We start from the raw sequence: 19,072 nt of genomic DNA on the forward strand, positions 1-19,072 counted from the left end.
TATGATATGATTGACAGCTTCGAGCTTCACCATTTCTAGACTAGCAAGAGCTCATCATCCACACCTACAAAAACCAATTCTACACAGAGCACCTGAACATTTTTCAATGAACTGACAACATATTAGCTATTCAGAGTGGGTGTGTGTGTGTGTGTGTGTGCTCTGCCTGTTCTGTCAGCCCAATATGGGAGTACAAGCATCCTTAGAGCACTACTTCCCTTCGTGATAACAGACTGTATGTGACTGGGGTGAATCATTCCCACTTGCTTCCGAAGAGAGTATTTCATTCTGTAAGAGAGCATATGCACATAAAGATCAAACTGTCTTTGGGGGAAAAAATGTTTCTTTTCATTGGGATAAGGGATGGATAACATGTAACCAAATATTATGCAATTTCAGCCTTTGCCATGCACAGAGATGTACAGAGCAACAAAAATATTTTACTTGAGTAAGCACTATTTAAATGACTCTTTACTCAATTAGAATTACTCATGTAGAAGTAAAATTAGTCATCCAGATCATTATTATTTGAGAAGTAAGAAAGCGTCGAGTGACTACTCAAGTAGCGAGCCACATAACAGGACTCATTGTGATACTTCACAGTATCTGTGATGCCCTGAGTATTCCAGCATCCTTGGGAAGAACAGTTATCCATTTAACCACAAGGAAAGCTATACTGGGGAACTTTGGCCAAAAAAAATGTAGAGCTGTAGGCTCACCTTTTCTGATGACAGTACTGGTGTTACACAAAACATAGTATCATGCAAAGGAACATGTTTTACTACTTAAAAACAGCCAAAGGACATGGGTTTTCATGTTGGATGAGTGATGGAGCTAATTACCTCACAGAGCTGACAAGAGTTCTATGTTATTTCCATGTCTATGCTGTATGATAATAAGGACTCTTCATAGGGGTGAGCAATATAACATTATTGTGATCATTTATTTCACAATATACCTTTCTGAGCATATCTAGGATATCGTTAGTACTTAAAGAACACTGACTAATCACAATTTGTATTACGAACTGAGCATTGTTAGGTCTGTTTAGGTCTGCTGTAGGATTATTATTATTATTACTAGCATTAGTATTTTAAATTATAGAATTTTTCATGAGGCACTACAAGTTCTATTTTGTCTGTTCCAATTTATCATGTATGGTGAAAATGTCCTTAAGTATTGTGATATGATATTTTTGCCATATCACCTATCCCTTCTACACAAGGTATTTTCTCCTCAGTGGAGAAAAATATTTTCACTGTTTTGGCATCTAGCTAACATCAGCTAGAGTAGCTAGCCTAGTAAGTGATATAGCTGTGCTATCTCTGCTTTCTCAGCTATGCCTATAACAATGTGGCCTGGTGATATGTAGGTGTTTAGGGAATGGTGTTTTGGAGTAGCAATGTATGAGCAAACATGTTGCATTTCACTAAACTGTTAGCCTGCACATTTTATAATGAGTATCCAAATAGCTTTTTCTATACTTTTTCTTTACAAGTAAATATAATGGAGTGACAGTATAAAGTATCCACCATTAAAATGAGTGAGGTAAAATGTATTCAAAAAGTTACTTAAATGTGACTAAGTAACTTTTATTATCCACCTCTGGCAACACTGTATATTACAGCAGACAGCCAGCAACAATAGGCCTCTAAACAACCAGTGTTTTTATTTTTTACTGTGTGATGTAAGCATCTTTATCAAGTTGTTTTCATAAATGGGTGTCTTGATATATCAAGATATTTTTGTGATCCATCAAAAGTAAACTGTAGCTATTTTAGGCAAAATAATGCAAGAACACAGCATTTATTCAGCTAAACATATGAGAGTGGCATTAAACCTAATGCAGTGTGCTCCATTTGTTATTAAGGAGCAGACAAGTGCTTGTTAAAACCCTTGGTATTAATTGGTTAAATTCAGAGCCAGTGTAGCATGCAAGCGAAAATGAAATTACTAAATTTTAATATATGTATAAGTAAATAGAGAACTATCCACATGTACTGATACTGAAAAAAGACTGTCCACATGTGTCCACATATCATGTTTCACTGATACAGAGAAAATGTTCTAAAAGAAGAAATATGGCAATAAAGAGATGGTCTGCAGTGTGCCATTAAAGATGTGAAACACAGGAGTGTGTGGAGGTGAGGGGGGCTTGTTTACCATGAGGCATTGCAAGAGCCTGGCCTGGAATTGCAAAAATGGCTTTTCAAATCCCCTCCAAATGAACTGGGGGTTCTGGCTTTAGACCCATAAGCTGGCTGAGAGTAGCACAATGCACTCTCTGGCCACTCTCTGCGTCTGCGCGTGTAGGAGAGGTGCCTGTGAAAAGGATATTCCATCTCAGCACGGATGTCATCCAGCCTGTGGGACAGCTCAATAGAATCCTCTTCCTTATTCTCATTGAACACCTTCAGCTGAATGTCTAACTCCTCTGTCTCTTTCAGCTCCTGTCATTACAGAGAAGGAGACAAATGAGCATCTTAAAAGATATGAAAAGAAAAGAAATAAGTAAATTAAAGAAACAGTAGAAAACTACAAGTCATTTACATGAGTTAATAAATTTATTTGCACGCCTCCTTTTTTTGTTGTTGTTGTCACCTAGATCTGAACCTGAACTGAGTGTTGCACTCTGAATGCATTACAAATGCAATAGAGCCAGGTTTCTCTTTCAAACAGGCAACACCTGATGACCTATCAATCTAACAATAACACACCCCCTCTTATTCTCCAATTATATTTCTACATATAGACTAGAGACTTTTCTAAACCTAGTGAGACAGGGGGGGTGAGAGAGAGTGAGATGCTATGCTTTATACCTGCAGAGTGAATCATTGCCAGTGGAGTTTACATACAGTAAAAAGCCAAATGTAACCCAATTTTTGCAGCTATCAATCATATGGCTGCACTTATAGGCATGCCATCTGTCTTAAGGAAACAGCGAATCAGAGAGGAGGAAAGTGTGCAATGCCACAGCAGGGGGGACATGGCTAACACACACACAGACACCCATGCACACACACACCTTGAAAAAAATGTGTGTTTTCATTTCATCAGACTCCTCTCTCCAACACTGTGTGAGAATTTAATGTGTCTCGTTTTTCTTTTCTCTTCCCTGTTGCTATTTTGAGGACACTAGAACCTGGAAACTCATTATTCACAATTAGAGAACAATGTCATATTTAATTGTCCTATTAAACTTTCAAATACATTATTCATAAATTACAATAAACTCAATCATATGTGGGGGTCGAGATTGAGATAATTATAATAATAGCAGCAATAATAAGAGGAGCAGTCAAAATGACTTATTAACAATGAGGAAATGCCCACACAAATGAGATAGTGAGTGATGTGGGGGTTTGGCTGCAGTGTTGAAGAATAGTATGCAGATCCCTGCACTGATTGATAATGATGCGAGTGGGCCGCTTTTTATGACAAAGAGGTGTGAGCGATGGTGTGTCATTTGTCACAATGCATAAATAGGGTGCTGAGGAGTAAGGACAGGAATGCAGGCCACACACTGCTTTTTGTCAGTGTAAAAACATCTGAGGCAGAGACGGTAGGAGCTATTTGCACTTCAGTTTGTGAAAGAATCCTTTGAGATGTGTTGCAATATGATAGGAGGAAATTTGCAACAAGATATCACATTTCAAGATAACTCACCGGCAGGATCTTCTTCAGGCCGCAGCGCAGAAACTCGTTCCGTAAATGTATCCTGAAGTCCAGATCATCTGGGGAGGTGACCAGGGCGTTGATCAGCTGCATGCAGGCCGTCTGTGTTGATAACATATTCCACATAAAAAATAAATAAATAAAAACACAAATATAAACATATAAACATGTGAAAACATACACATACACAATAATAAAAAGAACTCACAATGTTTGCATTTCAGCATTTAACACATTCAGTGCTTCACATAAAACAGGATGACATTATAACATGCAAGGATGAAGGAGAAATTAGAGATGAGTGGAAGTGGTTCTTGCAGATCTTGTAGAGCATGGGATGGGGGTAAGGGCTGGCTGAACAGATGTGCATTTTTAATTGATTTATCGGATCAGGGCAGTGGGCAGGGAGAAGTGCTGATGGGTCTTAACAGGTTTTAAGGCGACTTCAGGGAGCCAGCCAGTGCAAGGAGGAATGCATTTCACACGGGTAAATCGATGGCAAGCCGAAAGATCGCCCTTATCGGTGTGTGAGAAGCAGTCATTATAAGTCTTCGCTGGGTCATTTGTGATGGATCGCATATTTTATTAACGTGCTGCAGGGAATACTGTATCACTGGCGTTCAGCTTGTTCTGTGTTATTCCTGCAGAGGTGAAAAGCAGGCACAAATGGAAGCCGCTCCAATCTACACCCTGGGAAAAGCACTGCTAGCGGGGATTCACGCTGCAATTGGGAATAACAGCCATCTGGAGAAAAAGAATTCTCTCTGAACTCTATTTCAGTTTTGTTATCTCAGTCTCTGTTTCTCTTCTTCCGAATTGACTCATTACAACAAGTAGTAAATTTCTTAGCCACAAGACACTTGCTCTTGCTTAAGTTGGCCTCAGTGAGTTAAATGGCAAGTCATGCAAACTTTGTTGTGCAATTTTTGTTTTGAAGTCTGAACATTAAGCATATACATTTAGTGAATAATTGATTTGTATGACTAAAAGCCTTAGTTTAAATAAGAGAGTAAAGTAATTAAGTTACATCAACAAACGTGTAACACCTGGAGTAGTTTGCTCTATAAATCCCAGTTTGGACATAGCAAATCAAAAGTTATCAACTGCTTTGTCCACCATTTTTGGGGAAATTAGGTTCTGCTACTGAAGTTGACACTTGATACCCCACCACTCCACAGGCTATTAAAACCCATTTCATTTGAGCTAATGAAGTAATATAACAGTCTGCAAGATTATTGAGGTCAAGTTAACCAGAACATGTTGAAATGCATACTGAAATAAGCAATAGGACTCAACCACTGATTCACCCTCTGTCACAGAGTGTCACACTCTGACCGTCTTTCTCATTCATCAACTCACTGTTTCACTATCACTGACTCATTAACTCACTTGCTCACTCTGTAAAACAGTAATCGACTTCCTTAATCATTGACTCATTTAACCACTCGTTCACTAAGTTAATCACTGACTGACTGACTCACTCACTGGCTCATTAACTTACCCACACACCAACTCACACATTCAGTCATTGACTCACTCAATCACACACTCACTGACTAACTAATTCACTCATCTGCTTATGGACTCACTCACATGTTGAATTAGTCAATCACTTGTTGAGTCACTCAACTACTCACTTGTTGAGTCATTGACTGGCTCACTCGTTGAGTCACTGACTGGCTCACTCGTTGAGTCATTGACTGGCTCACTTGTTGACTCATTGGCTGGCTCACTGTCTGACAGACTGACACACTCATCGACTCATTAACTAATTCACTCATTTGCTTGTTGACTCACTCAGTTACTAACTCGTTTACTGACTGACTGTCACTCAATCACTCAGCCACTCAAACCATAGAAAATGTGGCTAAAGAGGCTTCCACAAGTGAATAGAGAGAAACCAGACTGTTTTTTAAGGGACATGTCAGTGCTAATGGGCCCTATTTTTCAGACATATGCAGCTAGGCTGTTGGACACCACTGTGTTGAAACTGGTCTTGCAGGCACAAGAGCGGCCTGTTACCTCCACAAGCCAGAAGCAGCAGATGCCTGCTCCCCCAACTCTCAGAGTCCCACAAGCCCAGGGGCAAGAGAAGAGCACTGAAGCCTTAACAGAGCCCACCAGAGAAGGGCACTCTTGAGGCTAACCCCACCCCCAAAAAAAAGAAGGGGGGGGGGCCTTCTTCCCCTGCACTTATCTAAACTTTTTGCCTTCTCTTCCCTGTCAACCTGCAGCCATTATTTCATTTGAAGGATTTGAGGCCCATTGAGTGAGTGTGGATTCTTCTCAAAGCCTTCCTGCAGGCTAGTGTGCGTATCATATCGTGTGTGGCATGCAGACACAAACTCGCGCATGCACACACACACACACACACACCTCTCACTGTTTGTTTTCCGTGCAAGGGTTGATGGAAGTGGGGTTGGAAGAGGTTATTTTTGTTCTTTTTTGGGCTGAGAGTGCACTGATGAGGTGCTCGTGCATCATCTGAAAACGCAGCGCCGGAGGAGGCTTCCAGCAGAGTAATTAAAAATGGCACTGCCAGGACGGTTGAAAGTTTGCATGCTCTCATTGCTGAGATGGAACACAGCTAAACCGCAGCAAAACACATTTTAATCACATTAGAAAAACCAGGCTTTGCAGCCCATTGCAGGTTTTTAAAGTGTTTAATTTTTCTGAACCTCCTGCATCAGCAAGGTATTTTAATTTACTTCACAATTAGCAGCGGTTCTTTTCATTAACAGACCTCTTTTTCAGAGGAGGAAAAACAAGGCAAGCAATCAAAGGGTTCCCTTTACTCCTTTCCTCTCCTCCCCAAACTCTAGCTGGCATGCTCTGCTTTCCGCCGTTTTATCTCTCCCTCCTGCACCAGAAATTTGCAGATTAGGAGCTCGTTCGACAAGTGCACATGGCGTGCATTTTGGTGCTTGGTCACAGATCAGCGTGAGCAGTGAAGAAATGGGGAGGGGAGATGAGTGAAGAGGGAGAGAATGATAAATTCAGGTGCAGAGCTGCATCGTTGCCCTTTAGCTTCTTCTCCTCTGAGACCAGAGTGCAGAGGCAGAGCACACACAGGAAAAAAAATGATATAGCTGGTTAAAAAAGATCAAGTCAACATCTCTCTTGTGGAGTTTTCTTTTCCTCTCCCACTTTTTCTTACCCCGAGTTCTGAAGTTTAGTTCCCTCACAGATCCGGCTGCTACTGATTAAGTGTAAGCATAAGCTTCTCACCGGGCTGTGATTGCTGGCAGCCTGCTGCCATCACAGGGCTTAGGTGATGGGGTTGACAGAAGGACAGGGGACGACAGGAAGAACACTAAGAGTGTGTATACACCTGCCTGCTGAGGTACAGGAGGCCCGTGAATGACATAACTATTAAGCAGTAGCAAACCAGCACTTTGGAAACTGGAGGAAAAAAATCTGTAGAAATATGAAAAATTACTATAAACTGACTTGGAAATTATAAAACAATTTCAGTTTTGAAGTGTCACTAAAGCACATCCAAAGCTGCTGTAAATATTTCACTCTCACATATAACAGCATGTCAAATTATGCAATATACTGTAGCAATATACAGTAGTGGCCATACTTTTTTTGGTTTTATGTCAAATATGTCAGTGTGAGCAAATCATAACTAAAACCAGAACTAAAATGCTGTAATGTATAATTTTCTGTTTCAGTCTGGATCAAAGGAACTGAACTATAGATATACCTAAAATGTTTGCACAGTTTTATATTCCACCTTCTTAGAACCATCTTAACTCATTTCACTGTGCAATCCCAGATGCACAATTGTTTACAATTTATGTCATGTTGCTCCCTAGTGCATGCCTGATGCATGTGAATTTGTGATGCATGAGTGCAGATAAGTCAAATGACATATAAGGAACTGCACACTCACTAGACATATGGTCCAAAATTCCATTCACACCATTAACAAACAAATAAGGCAAAACACAAATAGCAAACTGACTAAAACACTGTTGAAGCTCCAGTCCAAACATAAATGCACAAAATATCCACAATTTGTATTAACAATGGCTTCCAATTTAAATATTTGTTAGTAGTCATACCTAAAGAGGTGTCCCTGTAGTTCATAAGAATGTACATTATTAAAGAGCACATTTAATGGAAAAACATTTTTAATTTTATTTATTTCATTAAATTAAATAAAAGTATTTCATGCAAGATGTAAACATTGTTAAACATTTCAAAACTTTTTGTTCACTTCTTAGTCCATGTCGTTCATATATGGAAACTAAGATGCATGATTCTGTATTGGAAATCACTGAATGGGCTCAGGAAAACTTCCAGAAATCAATCTCCATGAACTCAATTTGCCGTGCAATCCACAAATGCAAGTTAAAGCTGCATCATGCAAAGAAAAAGCCATATGTCAACATGATCCAGAAACGCTGCAGTTTTCTCTGGGCCAAAGCTCATTTAAAATGGCCTGAGGCAAATTGTTAAACTGCTCTGTGGTCAGATGATTCAAAATTGTTATCAGCACACAGTTCAAACGTGTGGGCAGTTGGAAAGGCATTATAAATGCTGAACAGTATAAAGAGGTTTTAGAACATATGCTCCCATCCAGACAACATCTCTTTCAGGGAAGGCCTTGCATATTTCAGCAAGACAATGCTGAACCACACACTGCATCCATCACAACAGCATGGCTTTGCAGAAGAATCCGGGGACTAAACTGGCTTGTCTGACAGACCTTTAACCAATAGAAAACACTGACGCATCATGAAATGAAAAATCAGGCAAGACCCAGGACTGTTGAGCAGCTAGAATCCTACAGCAGACATGAACATTCTTCCCCAAAACTGCAGCAACTGGTCTCTTCACTTTCCAGATATTTACAGACTGTTGTTAAAAGAAGATGTGATGCTACTCAATGGTAGACATGGCCCTGTCATAACTGTTTTGAGATGTGTTGCTGCCATCAAGTTCTAAATGAGTTAATGTTTTTCATGAAATTGTAAAATGTCTCAGTTTCAAAATGAGATGTGTTCTATGTTCTATTGTGAATTGTCTATGAGATTTGCGAATCATTGCATTCTGTTTTTATTTACATTTATTTACATTTTAAATACCAACTTTTTTGAAATTGGGGTTGTATTTAAAAATATATATCCACCTTCTCAGCCTAAAGTCTGATGCTCAATTTATGAAGAATGTTTCAAATCAGACTGCTTTTTAAATTTGACACAATACAGTGCAAAAAAAAACACATTTAAGTTTAAGTGTGTTGAAAGATAGGCTGGAATAAATTATGACTTTTTGGTAAATAAAACCATGCAAACATCATAAGTGGACATTATGGCAAAATAAATAAATACATACATGTAAGCAGAAGGTTGGATATGGGCCCTTTAAAAGAAATAACTTTTCTGAAATAAAAACAATAAGAGGGCTTTTTTGGAATACAAAAGGGTAATTTTTCAGTCATTTTGATCTTTGTCTGCTTGATTTTGAATCTGCAAACTTTCATTTCATTGGTACATGAATAAATGTGAGAAAAGTGTTTTTTTTAATAGTTTTTATAGGAACACTTCCTGGATTTTAACTTAATTTGTTTAAGATGCTCTTTGGATAGGATATCAAGATTAAAAAAAAAAAAACCTGAAAAAACTCCAAGTTACTGTCCTTTTAAAACAATTAAATATCCTTAATTGTCATGGCACAATCATTTCCACAACAAACTTTCATCAAGGACTACAATTTTGGGTTTATTTTGATTTAGGTGAGCTCACTGGGGCTTTTAGCATACCTAATACATAAGCAAAATATCTAAAATAACATTTGCATTCTGACATTTTAAGCTACAAAACTAGCCAGCACATTAAAAGTACACTGTTTTCACCATTGTGTTGGTATAAAGGCAGAGAGTGTGAGTGATGTGGGAGGAGTATGACAAGCAGTGATGTGATTCTTTTGCACAGTACACTTAGCTGACCTGAAGTTGCTGGGCGTCATGGTTCTCCAGGCCCTCGACTATCGGAGCAAATCTCTCTTTATTATTCCTCTCAGCTGCAATGGTCATGGCTGCCAGGATTTTATCCAGACTAAGAGAAAAGGAGAAGACACCACAACATCTTAAAACACACGCCTTTTATCAGCACATGGGCAGGACACTAGCTAACTGTTTTAGCCAAGTTTCTAGAGTCATCTAAGTACTAGGTGTTCAGAATACTTACACAGTATTTTCACAATGCCTAAGCTCTTCAGACTGCAGACTGTTTGTGTCCACAGTGTTTCCATTTAGACAGGTTGTATGGTCTTCATAAAATTATGTGCTTTAGCTTTATGTGACTTTTAATATTCCTTATAGTTTTATAAAAAGTCACATTAAATACAAGGATTACAGAGTTTCTGCTGTGGACTACACTGTAGAAAAAAATGACTGCATCATAGTCAAACAATTACCTGAGCCCTGTACCTATCCTAATAAAGCAGCCCATTCAGGGAACAGCAAACAACATTTATCTGCATAGTTTATCATGCCATCAAAGCTGTTCCCTCACATCACACTAGGAGAGGCTCATTTTTCATCCTGATATTATCAGCATTAAACAGAGACACAACAAAGGGTAGTCAGTTTGACACAGTCTACAGAGTTCAATCAAAAACTTTTTGGGCCACCTGACACTACTGACTGTGGTATATGTATTTGACTTGTAACCATAACAGTCAGGAAGCCTGTGAAGTCCTGATCAAATGAGCGTGACCTACATTGTGTGACAACCAACACAGATAATTGACAGTGTATCTGATAGCTTTGCTAGAGCTGCAATGGTCAGATGTGAACATTTTCTGTGTGTGTACATGCAGAGGAAAGGGAGACTCCATGTCACACATCCTCCCTTAGCTCGCTTCACTTCACTTTGACCTGTCACTGATAAAACTGTGCAGAAGAAGTTTTGTCGAACAGCTAAGTGTAAGATCCTCCGTTTTGTGATCCGGGTGATTAAGTTGTAGTGAGGAGTAGGCTGCGCTACTTCTTTCATGCTAGTTCAAACAGCAGTTCAGAATAAGCTACACCTGTTTGACTCTTCAACACTCGGCTTTGATGTCACAGAGCTGAACATGAGCCAGTACCGCTACATGGCATTTGAGAGGGGTGTTCACCACAAACTGAGGCATCAGCGCTTTCTTGTTCTGCCACTAACATCTGCACATCAGAGATCACACATATAAATAAAGCAAATCTATATTACACATAGTACCAGCTTAATCTATACTTTTACCCTGTGCATGCATGCCTGTGCATACTGGGACATTATTGTTTCTTAAAAGTCATGAATCTTATGGGATAATACTACATTTGATCAACAGTATTTAGCAGGTTTACACGCTAGATGGTCCTTCTGCGCTTTTTTCTCCTTCTTATATTTTGTGGGTTTGTTTATTTTCTATCACCGAATGCAGGCTTTGTTTGAAGTGTTGCTCTGGCAGCCATTGTTATTCTAGACCAGCACTGTGGCAGATGCCATAAAAAAAAGAGCTCCCTTGGATTCAATTTATAATCTGTCAGCCTAGCTGTGTGTTCATGGCCAACAACACTGAGCACTTAAATACATTACACTACCTGAACAGCTAAATAAGAACATGTTAACCGACAGACTCAGACACATCTCAAAGCTCTCTCACAAATGCAATATGAGAGCACAAAATGCATTGTGTAAGGTCTCGGACAGGTTGTCTACAAATATATTTCTTTAATCTGATTATAAACCAGAAGGCTTTCTTTGCTGAGAGAAACTTGCTGCAGTGAAATGAGACATTATGTCTAGGCTATTAACCGTTCAAAGACCAGTATGTAAAGCTGCCTTCATTGTACATGTGAGTTTCCATATTATTAAGAAATATCTCATGACTACATAATCTGCTTTTAAACTTGAAAATGTACCAAGATCACAAACTGTCCTGGACTTTCTGCAGTAATAAGAACATTTAAATTCTAGCTTTCAATGGAGCAATATGAGCTTACATGTTCTCCTCTCCAATAATGCAGACGGCTGACAGAATCTTCACAATCTCAGTCATCATACTTGGTTGCTTGGGATCAATAGCCCTCGCCAGAAGAAGCAGGCTTCGCTCATCCCCAAGAATTCTTTGCAGGCCATACTGAAAATTGTCAACAGATCTCATTTTATCACTCCAATAAAACAGAAACATTTTTCAAGGCTTAATTACTTTAGCTTTAAGTAAAAATTGGGATCCCCTAATGTAAGGACAACTTTAGCCTTTGTTCTTTTAAGAAAGAGCCAATTAGGTCAGTGGAGAAAAGGTTTAAGATAAATGAATTCAATTGAGGACAGCGCTGTGGGGACAAATAATCATATCTTTGCATCTTTATCCTTATCCTTTTAAGCTTTAAAGTATTGCAATTCACCAAAATACATTTAGCAAAGATACAAATATTTAATCAGGGGGAATGTGGCTAGGCTGTAAAATTATAATCTGCACAAGCACAGAGGAAAGTGCTAGGTAAAATAATGAATTAGGCACTAAGACCCAAAGGGCTTGCATATATCTGATATCTGCGAACTAAACAAATTCGAGGGTTTTGTGTTCACTGCTGCGTTTAAGACTTTGTGTTTGCTTGAGTAATCGGGAGAAACAGCGTTTCCATCTCACTGAGATATTTCATTTATTCTCAGAGATGTGTAAAGGGCAGCTGAAATGATTTTCAAGTGGTTGAGCATGTTTTGGAGCCCACTGAATCTCTTCCCCCGCAACAGTTCTATACAGAGATAGTTTGACACTTATGACAAGTGTGAGCCAAGGGCTGATAAATATTGCTTTTGTTGGACCCCTCAAATCATTAAACACACCTTATTGTTCATGAAGGCTTTGAGGCACTGGATGAGTTTGTGCTGATTCTTCTTGTCAATGCTTTCTTGTCTGGAAAGAGAGTGAGACGAGAATAGATGCATGACCAATTTTTCTGCACAAAGGGAATTGCTTAAGAGGCTCACAGTGAGACTCAACAAACTTACTGTTTCTTGTCAAGAAGCCTCTCCAATGCATCCAAAAGCAGTCCGAGACCCTCATGACCAAAGTTATTCACCCAGCTGAAACACAAAGTAACAAGCAAAGAACCATGACAATGCAAAACTTACTGTACATTTTTGCAAAGAATGAATCAGACAAACATTTTCTATTGTTTAGCCACTCAGTAAACTTGAGAAATTTTACAATAAGTCTTACAAACAAGTCTTTACATTGTACTGAAGGACAAATAGCAATACAGGTTTTGATGTAGCCTTCCAAAGTGACCTTTTTCACGATCTGATCCCAATACCTTTATTTGCATAAGAACCCTATGATGTTTCTTCTTTACCTAGACAGACTCTTAATCACTCATTGGAAGTTTCAGAAACTGTCTATCAGATCAAAGATTTAGTATTTCACTTATCAGAAACCTGATGAGCCTGCTGTTTCTGTTGGGTGGAACAGACACCTACAATTCTTTGCATACAATGTAGCTTGTGGAAATTCAATTCAATTCAATTTAATTTGTAAACCGTTACTTAAAGTGGACATTGTCAAAAAAGCAACATTAAAGAGGCTCAAAACTCATGTTTGTTTGTGGAATGTGAACAGTGAAAACAAAATATCCCTGAAAGAAGAGAGAAAGAGAGAAAGAAACTTTGCAAAGAATCACAAATCAGAAGGCACACCTATCATCATCTAGGCAGCAGTGCATGGTGTAGTTAGTTTCAGTATTATATGTTTTCACCCTCCAGGAAATTAGTCTTTTCAGAAGGCCAAACAAATCCTTGAATCCCCTGAAGGGTTCCAAATGAAGTTCTCTGAAAGAATCTCATGAAAAAAAGGGTTATGAAATGACTCTCTGTTCCATACAATAGATTTTTTTCTGACTAATAGCAACAAAGTAGATTCTGTATGCATTAATGAATATATAGGCTGCTACTACAGTGTTCATGGAGGCTCATGAAAGATTTTTTACCAGGTTCTAGGAGTGAACCAAATAATGAAAAATACCTGAAAAAAGTTTCCAATACATGCAGTTATCAATAATGGAAGCCCAAATGAAAAATGTTAGATGTCAAATGTTTGATGGCCATCATATGATCAACTTCATTATAGTTAATAGTCATGGAATTTGATATTCCTCTAAAGGATACTGTATCACACATTAAGTACAAGCAGCATGCAAATGTAAAGGCAATCTTAATCTGTGTGTGGCACATAACCTCCTTTAGGACAATACTTGTAGGGCATGCACTCTAGCAAGAAGATAAAGCAAAGCACGAAAGATAACACTGGAATCAATAATGGATCCTAAGAGATAATTAGCTATAAATTGCAATGTATCTGGAGATGATAAACGATCCGTTGTAGAGAGGGGAATGAGCATGGGAGAGAGAGTGGGAAAAGAAGAGAAGTCTGGCACTCTGTGACTGCACTTAAATGATATCATTAGCATCACTTTCCTCAGTTCCATGCTGTCAATAAAGCAAAATGCATCGGACAATTTGTCGCATTAAAGGCCCATAAGACTGATTGATTCTTTCCTTCCGACAATGACTGTGTACAATAATCACATGCATATTAAAGTCATTTGTATTGACGAGTTTGGTCACAGAAGACCCTCGATTAGGGCCAGTACGAAAACCCGGGGCAGTGCAGAGGGGTAAAGTGTGCTTTTTCACTGATTTGCAATGAAATTAGCTCAGAATTATGAACACTCGAAGGCTCACCACGCCATTACTCAAAATTCATTACCAGCTCACAAAACCCAATTTGCAACTTATTAGCATTTGCTGTACAGTCCATTATAATGGCCTGCTTTGTTAATAAAACAAAACAGCATAATGTTCAAAATTTATAACTGTCTGTTTACAAAGAGCTTATAGTTTAATGTTTTGCATTTTGCACTCATCACTTTTCGAAGGCGCGCTGCATGCAAACACAGTTAGTCCCTCATAACCTAAATGGGATCTTGGAAAGCAATCTCTTCTGCGCAGTGCAATCAGTCTGTTGTGTATACAACTGCAGAGTGAGTGTGGAGGTGGCAGGAGCAAATGAGTAGTATTAGACAGCAGAGTGAGAGGAAGATAGAATAAGAGAGGGAAAGAGGGGGAGAGAGGGTATAGAGAGAGAAGTGTTGACTGAGCAGACATAATTCACTAAGTCCACCAAAGCTGGCTCTGTTCAGTGACTGCTGCAGATCTAAAGTTATTGGTTGAGAGATGAGGCTAATATTTCAGCTGAAGTACTCTGGTGGTGTTTTAGATAAGCTGATCTCACCTGAACTCTTAGTGCCACTGTAGCCTGGCGGTCAATATACACCTCAACTTAAGTACATCCACAAGACATTTCACATGAGGAAAAGAGACGGAGACCTAAATCTAGCTTTAAATTGCTGTAAAGTTACATCTGGAAGTGACATAATTGCCATTCTGTAAGCAGGTGTCTGAATTCTTAGGCAAGCAGGAAAACGATAAGAGGGGGGAAACCTGGTTTTAAAAGTAAAACTGACAGCAGGAATCAGACCAAGCTACAGACACCTCCTTGGTGTTTTTTCACACGTTTTTATCAGACTCAAGGTCTGACTATTGCTCCACAGCTGAGAAACGGGACCGATCAGTTTGTTTTGATTAAAAAGCCAAAAGCTGGCACATGCTGCAGACTCATCAGGTTAACAAGTGTCCATTCAGCTCATCTGCCTGCCTGTGTGCAGTATTACAGACCAGCTACCTCAGTCCTTTTTCCCCCTCTCCCTGCCTTTTGAAGTGGAGTAAAATCGTGCATCACAGCTCTGTCAAATCAGCTCATCAGCTACCTCGCCACGCTCCCTGGCAAGCATCCATGGATTTCATTTAGACTTATTCATGAAATATTGATGGGGATAATCCTGCAGTTAAGCGCCACCAAATTGTGTTACTTTTCAGAATCATGTACATTCCAGAGGGTAGATGAAATATTCATGGTCTGTCTTAGGAAGAATTTTTATGTACTCTAATTCTGCTGGTTTGATGCAATTACAGTGTATTTATGTAGAGCACTATAAAAATAGATTAATGTGTAATGGTTGTACAGCAAAGACCTGGTCTTTACTGAATAAACAATAGTGCACCAGCATTTGCTCCAACAAAGTACTGTACCATATGAGAAAGGAAAATGTTGCCTCAATTAAGATAAATCAAATCATTTAACTAATGAACCGATGCCAACTCATTATCAAGCAAATCAGCTTTCGCAGGCAAATGTGGTCAGTGTAATAAACAAAAAGAATCATATGGGATCATTCACAGCCACGAAACACTAAACTACAGACTTAGAAAGAACATAAAAATCAGAGAGGAGAAGGGAGAACAAACCATGCTGTAATGTACTATATCATAATGCATAGACTGAAGGTCACTATCTGCTGGTCTTTACTTTGACCTCTTCTGTTGCCAACTGCTGCCTAGCTGCTATGTTATTGTATTTGGACAAGCTCTGAAGTGTTGTGTCATTGAGCGCACTCTATGAGAGCAATGCCTTTCAAATTGTATTAGGGCTAAGCCACAGACTGTCCCATTCGGCTGCCTGTGGCCTATTCATTGTAGTTCTATTTCACTCGAGGCCCTCTGCTCTTAGCGACAAATTGCTCTCAACATTACAACCCACAACTGAGCACCAGAACACTTATTCACTGACTACACATTGCAGCAGAAGCTCTTTCACTGCTCATGACAGTGTCCATGATTCTGAATGATGCTGAAGGCATGTAGCAATGCCACAGATTTTTAAGCAATCGGACTGTTATTGAGAGGAAGAAAAAGAAAGCAGTTTGGTCCACTAGTATTTCTAGGATTTTTGGATGGATGGATGGATGGATGGAAAAGGAGCTAATTTACATTATCCTATTATTGAGCTAGGCTTTCAGCTGTGAGCAGCCCATACTCGTCTGCTCTAAAGACACGGTGCTATAAGGACAAGCAGATGAAAGATCATGGCATAATTATTTAGAAATTATGTAGAGAAGGGACCAAAATAAGTCACAATGTGACATATATTTCATTAAATTCAATTTATAGCACACTGATACAAAAGGACAGGAAGAGTCTTTTCAGTGACCAGTGCCATCGTTGTTGTTCTTTTAGTTATTCTCAGCTGCTTCCCTTCCACTCACACTTCTCTTATTTTGATGATGAGAAGTAAGTTTATTGTGGATCTTTTTTTCTGCAATCCGTCCCACCAAATAAAGAACTGGGAAAAAAGTAATATGTGTGTGCTGAATGTAGGACAGTAAAGAAGTTCCAGTAGCTTAAAAGTAAAAAGTGGCTAATTGTAACTCAATGGTAGAGTAAACAACAATGGCCTGGGTGTATAATTGACTACTGAGCCACACTCACCCTGCTTTTACAAAAGCAACCAAGGCAGCATTGCTGATATTGCATATTTGAGCATTGGACAGGGGCTAAAGCCTGTGACATGCGCCGAGGACAATATTCCTTGTGTCAGCAGCCCACGATGTGATTGCTGGGCCCCTCTGAAGACAAGCATGGGACTATAGTGTGTTCCATTCAAAGAGTCACCATTTCCATCTAATAGCATTTGGATTCCAGCAGGATTCTGAAGGTGACCACAATGATTGCACATCAAACCAAATCAATGCCAGCTTGGCTTTCTTCTGGAATTGGAGCTTGAGAGGGTGGGGGTTATGATGACAAAAAAGTAGCTGAATGCAGCAAACAGGTTTGTGTGTGCATGCATGTGTGAAAAAAAGGAAAATATCAGGATTAAACCAATAGGACTGAAGGAAAAGGACTCCAGCTCTTGTCATCTGAGTGCGTCAAATCATGATGCTCACTAGGGCACACTTAAAAGACTCCCCACAGAGCACCAAACATTCTGCCAATTTCACCGAAGCAGCACCAACAATGCCTGGCACAGTGAAGATTTAATGGAAGTTGTGGAGCAGCGTGGATCCTGCCAGAACAATGATTGATTGGTCTGATAAATGGTACAAAAAAAAACAAAAACAAAAAACTGTGTGCCACTGTTTTAAAAAAGCTATTTCAGATCTACTGTATACCGCAGATGTAAATGCAGAAAGGCAAGGCTATTATGGCAGGTATGGGATCTACAGATCCCCTCTCAGCACTCCTGTTCCTTTTCATGCTGATAACCATGAATCACAGCATCAATCTCAGTTTAATGATGTAGCCTCCACAAGGGAGCTGACCTGAGCCATGTAGCAAGAAGGTGTTTAACCTAATACACCAGGGACTATGAATATTTCATCCTGAAGTGCCCATATCAGCTGTTTCTTCACTCATACCTTATGTCAAAGAGCAGGTAGATGGAGATATGGGAAGAAGACGTGACAATCACTTCACATTCTGATGGCTCAATACTGCCCCACACACAAGCACTGAGGAACACCTAAACAACCAAATTGCAATGCAATGCACCAAACAAAGAAAAGGTCTCAAACTAAGAAAAAGAGAAACCTATTATCAAAATCTAGAAGTAATTTTTCCAAACATGTATTTATTTACGTATGTATGCAGGAATTTTAAATATAACACAAACAGTGGGATCAGGTGATTACTTAGACTTTGAACAGAATTTGTAGGAAAGAACAAAGCATGACAGCATGAAAACACTATTATACTTCTGAAAAATACACTAATATTAATAAACTTGCCTTCATTCCATCTGTCAATGAGCATGTGAAGAGTACAATCTTCTGTCATTCATATATGTGGGCATAATTTAACAAGGATATCAGTGGTCAAATAAATTTTAACAGTGAATGGTGTAACTGAGTTTCTGGGATATATGAATGAAGCCAGAAGCAAAGACTTCATCTGCTCCTGTCCTTGACTGGTAGCTTAGCTTTTTATAGGTTGGGTGATACTTTAGCATTTACGGTCATGTCACTGTATCATCTTTAAAACACCTACATAACCATCCATAAGAATGAATGAAGTTGATGACTGAGCAGAGTGGCAGAAGAAAATGTGTGAACCCTTTTGAATTCTTTCTGCTTAAAATGCACCACCAACTTTTGTGCAGTATTTTTATTAAACAAAAGGCTTAAAGATAATTGGTCAAAAAGCATGTTAACTGCCAGGATAACTGCTGTTTCAAGAGAAGGTAACCTAGTTAACCACTTACTATTTAAGAAAATTTTTCAAAAATATACATGCACTGAAACAGCTACCCTGCTCATGGTCACCAAAACCAGCACATGTGTTTTAGACGTTGGTGTGCTGGTCAACCTGAATAACTCTGCTGAGTGACCATCTATTGGCCTGTAAAAGAATGGTTAGGCTAGTGCACAGACAAGACTTAAAATCACCTTAATCAATCAATTAAATTAATTAATTAAACCAGTGGTTCTCAATCCTGGCCTGGAGTACTACTG

The 19,072-nt window shown here is 39.1% G+C and overlaps 1 protein-coding gene across 9 annotated transcripts in view; it reads right to left on the reverse strand.

Annotated features, from left to right (window-relative positions):
- The window catches only part of diaph2 (diaphanous-related formin 2), a 472,316-nt gene that overhangs the window by 327,963 nt on the left and 125,281 nt on the right, over positions 1–19,072 (reverse strand). For all 9 annotated transcript variants that reach the window (XM_017698456.2, XM_017698459.2, XM_017698458.2 and 6 more), the window contains 6 exons: positions 12,681–12,755; positions 12,516–12,585; positions 11,669–11,805; positions 9,635–9,743; positions 3,667–3,777; positions 2,338–2,450 (listed from right to left, as the gene is read on the reverse strand). In XM_017698456.2, the coding sequence (XP_017553945.1) occupies positions 2,338–2,450; positions 3,667–3,777; positions 9,635–9,743; positions 11,669–11,805; positions 12,516–12,585; positions 12,681–12,755 (615 nt within the window). The remainder of the gene's footprint in view (positions 1–2,337; positions 2,451–3,666; positions 3,778–9,634; positions 9,744–11,668; positions 11,806–12,515; positions 12,586–12,680; positions 12,756–19,072) is intronic.

Source organism: Pygocentrus nattereri, chromosome 8 (assembly GCF_015220715.1).
Source record: "Pygocentrus nattereri isolate fPygNat1 chromosome 8, fPygNat1.pri, whole genome shotgun sequence".
NCBI lineage: Eukaryota > Metazoa > Chordata > Actinopteri > Characiformes > Serrasalmidae > Pygocentrus > Pygocentrus nattereri.